This window comes from Mercurialis annua, linkage group LG7, assembly GCF_937616625.2.
Source record: "Mercurialis annua linkage group LG7, ddMerAnnu1.2, whole genome shotgun sequence".
NCBI lineage: Eukaryota > Viridiplantae > Streptophyta > Magnoliopsida > Malpighiales > Euphorbiaceae > Mercurialis > Mercurialis annua.
Genome location: NC_065576.1, coordinates 32,271,881 through 32,284,968, shown reverse-complemented (window position 1 = coordinate 32,284,968; position 13,088 = coordinate 32,271,881). Strand labels below are relative to the sequence as shown.

Below are 13,088 nucleotides of genomic sequence, written 5' to 3'. Positions count from 1 at the left end.
ATCAACAAATTCGTCCAGGAGATGAAGATCCCAGCTGGTTAGTACAAAAATATCTTAACCCCATCTTTAAAGAATTCCAGGTCCCTAATATTTTGATCTTCTTACGCAGAGGTAGAGAACAAACTAGAGGGAATAATCCCTGAAGACAACGAAGAGGAAGAAGACGAGCAACCGCTCAAAAGGAAAAGAGCCGGAAAGAAGCCGATAGCAACGAAATCGGCAGCACCACCCAAGAGCAAGGTTGAGAGAAACAAACCAACACCTGCCAAACCTGCAATCTTGTCAAAAACCACCTCATCGGCACAGGTTGATCCCGATTCTTCTAAGAAAACCAGTACCACTCGGATTTCTATCAAGATGAGTGGGAGTTCTGCCGATCGTCAAAGCGTTGGAGCTTCCCCAGTGTCAACTTCAGCTACTGCTACTGTCTCGGCTATACGCCCCTCAACTCTTAAGCCTGAAATGTCCCGTACTGAAGCTTTGAAGGTATGCACTCTATATTGATTCTTTCCGTTATAGCCTCGGACTTTCGATTTATTCGTTTCATACTGCAGACCAAGCTCCTCGCCTTCGATTCTGACTCGGAGAGTGACGCTGAGGGGTCTACTGAAAGTTCCAGCTTTGAAGAGTCGGACACAGGTGATTCAGAAGCAGACGTAGCTGCTCATCTGAACAACTTGGCGGCGATGAAGCAGAAAGGCATTCAAGTGCTGGGCGATCCAGATGAAGCCAAATCCCTGAAAACCTCCTTGGAGGCACTCTTGCTGGTGAAAGACGAAACCAAGGTGGCGAAGCAGGCCCAGACCACTATTGCCAAAATCGTCACGGAGCTCCCCAACTTGGCGAAGCTGTATACTGAGGCTGCCCCGGCCAGGGCCTCTTACGAACAATCGCTAGAGACCAAGCGTAAGCTTGATGATGAATTTGGTTCGTTGAGGACTAACGCCAAGAAGACTTCAGATCAACTCGCCCCTCATACCACGAAAATGGATGAGCTAAAAGCCAAAATTGAAGCACTTCAGGGAGAGCTCAAGGCAGAAGAGGAAATCGCCGCCCCTTTGGAGAAAAAACTTGATGAATTCATTTCCCAAGGGACTGATCTGAAAGATCGTCGCAACCAGCTGAAGAAAACGCTGGCGAGTGCTGAGAAGCGGTATTCTGAAGCTGTTAAAAACTTGTCCGACATCCGCAGCGTTATGGGCGATTTGTTTAGCCACTTCGGCTAGCGTTGTAATTTTTGAACAATCATTCCTTTCTTTTTGAACATGGTTTGTACCTCGCATATTTTTGCATATTTGGAACATATCTCACAAATGCTTATAAATGCGATGAAAACATGATCGTTTTGTGCCTCGATATTTTTGACAAAGCAAATTTATCGGTGTTTATATTAATAATCGGCTAAAATTCCGACATGATCATATTTTTCTCATTCTGGATTTCTGTTCAACATAATCGGCTATTATTCCGACATGTATAACTTTTAATTATAATCGGCTAAATATTCCGAATTTTACATGACATACTATTAGGCTTAGGGTAAATATCAGTACATTCGATACATCGGCTGGTGTTCCGAAATATGTAATGCAAAATTAATTTACAAGGCTCCAACGCTAGAAATTGGTAACTACGAATTACAATTAATTAAATCGGCTATATTTCCGATTGGTCATTGTAATACCGTACTGCTGAGACATCGGCCAAGAGTCCGATGGTCTTTTGTTACCTTCTCACTCCTCGAAAATACGTTTATCAATCCCTTCCCAACAACTCGGGACGTACTTCTTCAAGTATTGTGCGTTTATGGCCCGATCATGAGCTCGACCATCTATGTCAGCAAGTATATATGCACCATTTCCTAGGACTCGAACGATTTTGTAAGGTCCTTCCCAGTTTGGGGACCATTTCCCTAGTCCTTCTTTTTTCGCCCCGATGGGAAGAATGACTTTCCAGACGAGCTGGTCCATTTGGAAACTTTTACTTTTGACCCGTTTGTTATAAACTCGCTCCACTCTCTTCTTCTGAGCTTCTAAGTGGTCGAGTGCCAATAATCGCTCTTCATCTAAGTCTAAAGCTTCGAGAACCATTTTGTCATGATAATCGGCTTTTGTCAAGACGTGCTGCATCTTTCGCCTCGTAGATGCTACCGTCAACTCCATTGGCAACATTGCGTCATATCCATACACGAGTTTGAAAGGTGTAGTGCCCGTAGCCGATTTTTGGCTCGTGCGATTTGCCCACACGGCCTCTGTTAACAACTGATGCCATTGTTTCGGGTTGTCTTCTATCATCTTCTGAATAATACCCTTAATCGCCTTGTTTGTCGCCTCGGCTTGGCCATTTGCTTGTGCGTAATACGGGGTCGAACGTATCATCTTGAAGCCCATCTCTTTTGCATAATCGGTTATTTCGCCTCCGGTGAACATAGTTCCTTGGTCCGTGGTAATAGTTTCTGGCAAACCGTGCCTAAGGATAATATATTCTTTGAAGAACTTTATGACCGATTCTTGACTTGGTGATTTCAATGGAATGGCTTCAACCCATTTAGAATAGTAATCGGTTGCGACAATCACAAACGTGTGTCCTTTTGACGATGATGGGTATATTTTGCCGATTAAATCCACAGCCCATCCCCGGAACGGCCAAGGCTTAACTATCGAATGTAGCGTCTCGGCAGGAACGTGCTGTACGGGACCGCACTTTTGGCATGCCTCACACCCTTGGGAGTATCGGATACAATCTTGCTCCATTTTGGGCCAATAGAACCCGTATTTATGGATAAGCCATCGCATTCGCGGACCAGCCTGATGGGCACCGGCGATACCCTCGTGTACCTCGGCCATGACCAACATCGCTTCTTTTGGGCCGACGCATCTAAACAGCAAACCGTCGCTCCCCTTTTTGTACAACTCATCGGCCAGGACTATATAATTTAAAGCCAGAGTTCGTAATCTTCTATTGGACATATCTGGCGATTCAAACCATTTAGTTATCTCTTTCCTCCAATCTGTCGAAAAATCCAACTGGTACACGGATTGGGTTGCCTCATATACCGCATCGTCTCTTGTTATCAAGTTTGGCGTATCTCGCCGGATCGCCTCATACTCATAGCAAGGCTTATAACCGCTACCGTGTTGGGAGAGATCATTTGCCTCCATATTGTCGCTTCTCTCCGTGTATTCTAACCATGTATCCGAGAAACCACCAATAAGATGCTTAGCTTTGTTGCAATATCGGATTAAGAGTTCCGACTCGCACTTGTATTCTCCAGAGACTTGTTTTATTACCAATAGTGAATCACCCCAGACTTGGATCGATTTTGCCCCCAGCTCCATTAAGATCTCCAAACCTAAAATGAGAGCTTCATACTCGGCTTGGTTGTTGGTACACTTGAACGCCAAAGAACAAGACATTGTAAACCGTGCCCCCGAGGGCGAGATGATGACGATTCCTGCTCCGGCACCCTTTTCTGTTCTTGATCCGTCAAACCATAATTTCCAAGGATGTAGTTCCATGCAGCCGATTCCCTCTTTTATGTTGACTCCTGGGTGATCTGAAAGAAAATCGGCAAGGACCTGTCCTTTAACTGCTTTCTGAGGCACATACACGAGCGTGAATTCTGACATTGCCACTGCCCACTTTCCCATCCGATTTCTGAGATACGGTCGGGATAGAATGTATTTTATGATGTCAGTTTGTGCTAGGACATAAACCACCACTGGCAACATGTAATATCTCAACTTACAGCAAGTGAAATACAAACAAAGGCACAGTTTTTCGATGTCCGTGTATCGTGTTTCAGTATCGGTCAAGGCTCTGCTGAGATAGTAGACCGATATTTCAACGCCTTGGTCTTCCTGTGCAAGCATACATCCCAAAGATTGGGAAGCTGCTGATATATACAGTAACAAAGGCTGATTCGGCTTTGGTGGCCTCATAATCGGCGGCTTCACTAAGTATGCTTTTAGCTCGTCAAACACTTGTTGTTGTTCAGGGGTCCATACAAACTGGTCATTATCATTTCCCTTTAACAACACGCTCCAACTGCGTAATCGGCTTGCTGTGTTTGAAATAAAGCGCCTCAGGAAGTTTATTTGTCCGATCAACCGCTGTAGCTGTTTCTTGGTTTTTGGTGGTTCAGCATTGATTATCGCTTTTGCTTTATTCTTATCTACCTCTACCCCCCGCTGGTGAACCAAGAAACCCAAGAAATTCCCTGCCGATACCCCAAAGGCGCATTTTAATGGATTCATCTTCAAACTGTTGCTTCGGATCCGCTCAAAGCCTTGTTTCAGATCGGCCAGGTGGGCTGCGTTGCTCGGTGACTTTACGACCACATCATCGATGTATACTTCGAGACATGCTTAACCTTCGAACATTTTGTTCATAGTCCGCTGGTAAGTTGCACCGGCGTTCTTTAAACCGAAGGGCATCACAATCCACTCATAAGCACCGATCGGCCCGGGACAGCGAAAAGCGGTCTTAGAAATATCGCCTTCGTGAATCGGCACTTGATTATACCCAGAATGAGCGTCTAGAAAACTAAGGATGTTGTGCCCGGCTGTTCCATCGATCAGCATATCAGCTACCGGCATCGGATATTCATCTTTGGGTGTCGCCAAGTTCAAATTTCGGAAGTCGACGCATACTCGCAGCTTACCGTTCTTTTTCATGACGGGCACTATGTTGGATAACCATTCCGTGTATTTAGCTTCCCGTTTGAAGTGGGCCTCTTTAAGCCAATTGATCTCTTCTCTGATCAACTCCTCGACCTCTTTTGACATTCGTCTGGGAGGTTGCCTGAATGGACGAAAGCCATCCTTCAGAGGTAACTTGTGTTCGGCGATTGACTTATCAAGACCCGGCATTTCTGCATATGACCAAGCGAAACAATCCTTATATTCCCGAAGAAGCGCAATCAATTCTTCTCTGAACGTGACATCGAGGCTTGCGCTGATGTATATCGGTTTTGGGATCGTTTCTGAGCCTAAATTAACCTCTAAGAGCGCGTCTTGGACTTGGGCTGGATCGTCCCCCAACTTCCCGGTGGCTATTTTGAGATCCTCTATTCTCAAGGTACCAGTAGGGTCTTGATCTTGATCCTCGTATATGCACTCCGCGGATAACACTCCGTGACTGAGTGCTAAGTTATGAACCTTCCTTCGCAACTATGTGTGTCGTCTATCCATCAGTATGTTGCAAGATGGTGGATCGGCCATTGCCCCCGAGGGTAACGTCTGCAGGCCGATCCGCATTGATGAGGATCCTGGGACTCTTGATATCTCGATGACTTAAAGATTGGATGTTCCTTACTTGCTCGTCGTACATCATGGCTTCTAGGACGTTGCTATCCTCGCCGAAAGGGCTCGGGTCACCCTGCACTATCTCGGCCTCTCCAGCCTCTCGCCATAGTATCAGCATCTGATGCATGGTTGACGGGATGCACATATTGGAATGGATCCAGTCTCGGCCGAGTAGCACATTGTAATTGCTCCTAGCATTAACAACGGAAAAACCTTCTTCGGTCTCTACTCGGCCAACCTTTATCTTAAGGGTGATGTACCCTTCGGCGGGGGTCTCGCCTCCGGCGAAATCTGTCATGTAAACATCGGTTGTTTCCAGCTGGTGACGTTTTATACCGAACTTCTTGAGCATCCGGGAAGGCAAGATGTTTACTCCCGCGCCGTTGTCAATTAGCACCCTTCCAATGGCGACGCTATTTACTTCGGCTTTTATATACAACGGCCTTATGTGCCTTGTCATTCTTGCCGGTGGTTTACTTAAAGAAACAACTGCAGACGCGTCAGCACTATTCTCGTCCGGGATTATAACATCTCCGTCCAAAATCGACTTCTGACCCGGCTTATTCCTAAAAGAATCCGGAAGAGTAACTACTTGGACTTCTTTTCGGTTATCACTTTTAGGAATCCATGCTTTGAGCTGCCCGCCTTGGTGCACAACGACTAACTCTTTTTTCACAGGCACCCAGGCCTTCAAATGGCCATCTGCGTGGCTCAGGACTACGTCCCTGTAAGATCGCCTGTCGCCGTTTGGTGACTTTTCATCTCCTGCAGGTGTATGAGCAGGTAGCCCGTCATCCTGATGCCGTTTCTTTGCCACCCAAACCTTCCTAAGTTTTCGCTTTCGTGTCTCAGAGGGCTCGGTCTCGGACCGATCGTGCTTGCCCGTATTTGCTTCTAGATCGTCTTCGGTTGCCCCCAGCCTTTCTTGGATCGGTCTTTTAGTCCCGGAAGAAGGTGCAGCAACGGCCAAACGATTTCTTACCGGAATTCGGCTACCTGGTGCCAATTCGGGTCCTGCGGCGATCAGTCGTGACTCCTGTCGCATTCTCTGCATCCGCCTCTTTTGTGTCTTGATCATACGAGGGGTCTCCTCCGTTGGCCTGAACACCCTTTTAAAAACCGATCTCCCCTTCTGTCCAGATGGCATGTGCTGTTGCCATTCCTTGGTGGGGGACCTTGGTTTAAAGGTTTTTGGATTTGCTCTGGCCGATTTCCGTACGTACTCGGTCTCGGGGCGGCTCTGGCAGTGCTTACAATGTTGGCAAATCGGCTCTGATATAACTGGTTTGGTTACTCGATGTTGCCTTACTGCATTGCTCACTGCTACTCTCTGCCGAGGTCGTTTAGCACTCCATTTATCCAAAACTTTCCCGATACCCAATACTTGGTCTAAATTGGGTCGAATCAAGTTAATCGAGACGCATTTCGCATCGGCATCCCTTTTGGTCGGGAACAAAAGTTTCCCTTCAGTTATTGCCTTTTGGATTACGTTTCTGAATACCACGCAATTATTGGTGTTGTGTCTCCATGAGTTATGGAATTTGCAGTAATCTTTGCCAAGTAGTTCCTCGTTTGTTGGCAACACATGACCCTCAGATAGGGAGATTTGCCCGTCTTTTAGCAAAGCGTCAAATATATCGTCGGCTTTCGTCAAGTCGAACGAATATTCCTTTTGGATGACTGCCATCTTATTTTTCTTCACATATCCCGGCTTCCTTAACGCTGCGCATTCCGTTGGTTTCTTTCCGAGGAACTCGGCCATACATATCTCGTCATCGGATGAATCGTCCTCGCTCTCGGTGATAACGGCGACGTCTAACTGATCGCGGTAATAGGTGCCTTTCGACGAACCTCGCCTCTGCTCCTTCTCTTGGAGTAGCCGTTCGTAACCTGTAACTCTGTTGGTGAGTTCAAACAAGTCTCTAAATCGATGGCCTTCGAAATGTTCTCTCATTGCGAAATTCATCCCTTTTACGACCATTGGAACGCAATCTCCTTCGGATATGTGCGTCATGCACCTCGTCCTTAAATTTCGGAAGCGGCCGATATATTTTTCGACGGATTCGCTGGGTAGTTGCGAAATCCTTGCAAGATCGGCCAAGGTAACATCGGGTGGCGCTCTGTAAAATTCTTCGTGGAATTTCATTTCCAGGTCTTTCCACGTATCGATCGAGTTGGGCGATAAGTGGGAGTACCACGTGAATGCCACCTTGGTGAGGGAGCTGGCAAATAGCCGCAGCTTCTAGAAGTCGTGGGCCCCTGCTTCTCCACATTGGGCAGAAAATCGTGTGATGTGTTCCACCGTGGACTGGCTTTTCTCTTCTCCTGAGAATAAACTAAATTCGGGCACTTTGTATCCCCTAGGGAATGGGTACAGTTTATCGATCCAATCCGGATATGGCTTCATGTATGACGGCCGAGGCATCGGCCTAATGTCAACCCCTAGTTTCTCCAGTTCATCTAGCAACTGCCCCCGATTGTATAAGTTGTTTTCTCCCATGGGGGCGTTGTCGCTACCGTAGAGATTATCCTGTGGCGATTGCAGGTTTGGGTATTGTTGCCCTGGCAACTGGTCGTTGCCTTGGTATCTTCCGGCTCCTAGGCCAGGCAGATCATTGCCCTGGTGTCGTGTTGCTCCGGTACCAGTTCCATCGCCCCCTTGGAATCGCCCGACTCCTGAAGATGATGGATCGCCCATTTGAAATCGCCCGACTCCTGATGAAGAAGGATCGGCCCTAACACCTGTGTCTCCTTCTGGGCGTGTTAACAATCGCACCGATCCATAAGTAAAACCGGTTCTACTTGGTGATTGCCCTGCATCGGCCGAACTACCGAGACCGCCATTTCTTTGCGCTGTCGAGGTATAATCGGCCCTACGGTGATTCTGATCGGTCACTGATTGTCCCGAAAATATCTTCCCCAGATTGTCCATTGAGCTCGTCAAGTTGTTCAAATTCTTCACGATCGACTGCTGAACGACCGCCTGGTCGGCCAACATCCCCTTGAAGGCGTTGGACATCTATTGCATCGCACCGTCAAACATCTTCCGATTTTCCTGAGCTATTTCGTCTCTCATAATGGTAAAATCGGCCCTAGATAGCGACGGGCGAGTGCGTGGTATTTCTCGGGAAAATTCGTCGAACTCTTTCTCCACGTCATCGCCTTCTACGGCTTTGTTGCTTGCAGAAGTCACCTCAGGTATTGGATTCTGAACCCCTTTGTTCTGCGGCTGCTTATCGCCTTTCGCCATGATGGTGATGATCTCTGGATCTGGTTGCTCTATTTCTCCGAATTTCCTTTGAAGTTTTGCTCGGCTTTGAGACCGAGTGTCCCTGTAATCGTCTGGAAAAACTCCGGTTTTTGTGCTGACCATAAACTGTCCCCAGTGGAGTCGCCAAAAGATGTTCGCTAGATTTTCACCTTGCTCAAACCTTTGAATTTATTAATGGGTAACTTTAGGTACTGATGCTTTAACCGGTGTGATTCTAGATGAGGTAAACAGGATTTGAATGACGTAACCTTAATTCAAGTGACGTAACTCGAATCCAAGTAACGTTGTCCAAATTGTGAATGACGTTGCCGTCGTTCGATTAAAACTAACAGTATTAATCTGGGAATCCTGAGATCCAAGCGAGATTAATATCAATTCTACTCCTAAACTAAGATTCAATCCGGAGATTGGGATAAAAAGCCTGAGTTTTGGTTTTTGATTAATGATGTGTTGATGAAATAATAATACAATAATACTGACTATTTATAGGGAACTAACCCTAATAAAGAGACCTAATTCTAATGAGATTCCATCTCCTAATTAACGAAGAAAACTAAATAAAAAAGGCTAAAATAAATATAGCTCCTATTGGGCTGACAATCCCTAATGAGCCCATTCAATACACCCTTTCTGACCATGGGCCGAAATACCACTCAGCCTTATAATGATTCTCCTGGGCCGGTGCAAACAAGTTTATAAATTTTTATGACATCACCCCCTAAATAAAATAAGAGAATTGATCAAAACAAAATCAAAATATATTTTTATATTACTTTTTTTTTATTTTGTGACGAAATGTTCTTTATTATAAGGAGCCTTTTAGCCTTGGCCAGGAAAAAAAACTTTAAAATTAAATTTCATTAGAAATTGACTATAATTATGTGAACTTAATGCGATTGTACATGAAATATATCTAAAGGGCTAATTTGAATGCCGAGAAGAGGTAGATGGATTTACTATCTAAAATCTACTCTTTACTGTGCGTTGCTTATTATACAATGGGACCATTGATGTGAAAACATTATTGTTGAAGAGTCATCAAAAGACAATGTGATAATGTGATAAGTAATAGAGTTAAATGCATATTTATGATTTTGAAAAAAAAACATAAAGCCCTTTATAATTGTTTATTTTTTACAAAACACATATTACACATATCAAAAAATCATTAAAATTTTATATGTAATTAACAAAATAACTTAAATTGATATACTAAAAATATATTAATAAATGTTTTCTTTATTCCCCTAACTAAAGTAAAGGATAATAATAAAAAAATAAAATTTGCCATTAAAATTTATAATGGATAAATATTTTAAAACAAAATAAATTTTAAAAAAGAACATTTGAAAGAAAACAGAGAAAATAGTAGGCAATAGTATTAGTGGAAGCTAGCTAGCAGTTTGTACAAATTTAAAAGAAAATAAAATAGAAGTAGAAAAAGGAAAAGGTTTTCCAATTCATATTAGTGGGGGTAGATGAAGATACCCTCTCAGACTGAAATATGTGTCGATCGATTAACCGATTTGTATCTTTCTTAACCAACCAAATTAATTAATTAATTTTAAAATTTACACCTTCGTGAGCGGTTCAGTTTACTTACACCCCTGATGGTTTTCAAATACAAAGATTATATGCGGCTGAGCATTTCAAGTAAAATGAAGTTAATTGGTGGGGGTTGTAGGGCTGTGAAAAATCGAAAACAAAAAACATGTAAAACTTCAAAATCGAACCGAAACCGAAGTTGGTTCAAACCGATTCCAAAAAAACCAAAAAAAAAATCGGTTCAGTTAGGTTAAAAACCTACTTTTTATTTGTTTATTTTATCTATTGTAAAAAAATTAATTAACTTATATATTAGGTATAATTAAAGAATAGAGATTAAAAAAGTATAAATAAATATTCAATATTTTTTAAAAATTATTATATGGTTTTTTCAGTCGGTTCGGTTTTCAAAAGACTAAAACACAATTGAAAACAGAATATCAAATTTGTATGTTGATAAAAATCGAATCAAACTGTTTTAATCAAACAACCGAATCAATATTAGAATTTCAGTTTGATTCTGCTCTTCGGTCCAATTCGGTTTTTGCACACACCTAGTAGGGTAGGCTACGAAGGTGTGGAAAAACGACAAGTTTATTAAAATAGGGAAAATGTGCAAAAATGACCTTAATGTATAGTCCGCGTCTCATGTTGGCACCTTATGTATTTCGGTATATAAATGACCCTAGTGTCTTGAAAAAGTATCAAAAATGATCTTTATGTAACATTTTTGTTTAATACACATTTTTGTTTAACGTCGTCAATTTTTTGTGTTATTTTTGATATTTCTTTTCATAACGTTAGAGTCATATTTGAGATCCAAAATACATGAGGTGCCAACAAGAGACACTGGGTATACATGAGGGTCATTTTTGTACCTTTTTCCATTAAAATATATAAGAACAAAGGATCACTTTAACCCCTCAACTTGCGTCAAAATATCAAAAAAGTCCAAAACTGAAAAAAAGAATCACTTATACCCTGAATTTGTGTAAATTTGGTCAAAGACCCCCCCCCTCCCCCCCCCCCCCCCCCCCCCCGCCCCACTCTCACCTCAGAGAGTGAGGCACACTCTCCGATTTTTTACAGTGGTTTTTGTTTTGCAAAGTGGGTTTTATAGTAAAAAATTTAAATAGTCCTAATTCTTTTTAATTTTTTTAAATTAACTCATAATAATTGAAGAAACAATTAAATTCTTTTAAATTTTAAATTATATATATCAAATTAATAAAAAAAACATAACAAACTTTTTTGTATTTTATATGAATTGTTTTTTCATTTTCAGGCGAGGAGGAGCTTCTTTGTTTTCTGCTCCTCGCAAAAACAGAGAGCAAACTTGCTCTCTGTTTTTGTGATGCTCGCCTGAAGAACAGACCCAAGTGGGTCTGTTCTTCAAGAACAAAAAGAACAGACCCAAACAGACAGTGACGAAACCAGCTCTAAAATTGAAGTAGGGCACAATTTAATTAATAAAAATTAAGAAATCATAAAAAATATATATTAATAAGTATAGAGTTAATGTTAAAAAAACCACAAAAGTTACACGTTTTCTCATTTTAATCACGCAGTTTATAATTTCTCATTTTCATACACGAACTATCACTTTTTCTCAAATTCATGCACGGTGTTGAGGTGGTACTCATTCATTGGTGTAAAATGACTTCCACCTCAACAAATCAGACCAATGGAGCCGACATCTCAGCACCGTGCATGAATTTGAGAAAAAGTGGTAGTTCGTGCATGAAAATAAAAAAGTTTAAAATGCGTAATTAAAATGAGAAAACGTGTAAAATTAGTGAATTTTTATAACAATAACTTTTATGTATAATTAGTAATTTTTTTAATGTAAAATACAATCAAAAGTAAAAAAGAACACATTACAATATTAAATAATAAACTCGTTCCAGCCAATATAAATCAATAAAAACACATTATACAAAGAAACTTTCAAGACCACAACTAGACATAGATTTGTATTGCTATAAAACAATTTAAAATGAATTTGTATTTAATTTGGCATTTCTCATATCTATTGTTCAAATATAAAATACATATTTTTAATATAACAAAGTGAGGAATGAGATTATGGATACATATCATAAGATATTATAGAGAATATGAAATAAATAAACATTATTTTTATTGTTTAAGATATTTATATAAATTTAATTATTTATGGTAAAAAAAATCCTCAATTATCTATATCTATCTATCTATCTATCTATCTATCTATCTATCTATCTATAACTATCTTATATTTGGGAAGGGGGGATGCGGAGGATAGTAGCACTTCATTATGGTTAGAAATTAGAATTTTAATGGAATACTAATATCCAAAGGAGACTCTATATATGTATGTACGAATTGAAAGTGAAATTGAAAAACATGAACTGTCTAACTATTTCATTAGTGGAAGGTCAAAGGTTTTCTGTTTAATTCAAATAAACAAAAACTTTTAATTGATTATGAGGTAATATTTTTATACAGAGATAATTTGTTTACGTCGTCATTTATTAATCGCAGCTATAATTTGTTTACGTCATCATCTGAGAAGACAGGACCGTCTTCTCAGGTGAGCTCACCTGAGAAGACGGTCACAAATGGTGACCAGGCCGGAGATGGTGGCCGGCCCGGCGGTGGTTAGAGGTTGATAAATGATTTGGTTAAATTTAGGTGGTTGCATTTTGGTTTGGTTTGAATTGTTTGAGTCTGATTTGATTTTTGAGTAGTTTAGGGTGTTTTGGATATTTTAATTTTTTTTGTCTTTTGATGACGTGTCAACTGACACGTGGCACATATTAAAAAAGTAATTAAAGATGTTCTATTTTTTTAATAAAAATATAAAAATAAATAGGAATATAATTTTAACGTACAAGAGTTTAACTCTAATAGAGATTTAATTGCAGTAGGATAAGACAAATAAAAGTTTAATGTAAAATTGATTAAATAAATTAAAAAAAGAAGAT

The 13,088-nt window shown here is 41.2% G+C and overlaps 1 protein-coding gene across 1 annotated transcript; it reads right to left on the bottom strand.

Moving 5' to 3' along the window:
- Window positions 1-1,733: 1,733 nt before the first annotated feature.
- Window positions 1,734-4,256, bottom strand: LOC126657041 (uncharacterized). Its single transcript, XM_050351662.1, has one exon. The coding sequence runs from the start codon at window positions 4,254-4,256 to the stop codon at window positions 1,734-1,736; it is 2,523 nt and encodes an 840-aa protein (XP_050207619.1).
- Window positions 4,257-13,088: the final 8,832 nt, after the last annotated feature.

What these genes read in the sequence shown, in the direction of transcription:
- LOC126657041 (XM_050351662.1), bottom strand. Translation starts at nt 4,256, where the DNA reads ATGAATCCATTAAAATGCGCCTTTGGGGTATCGGCAGGGAATTTCTTG.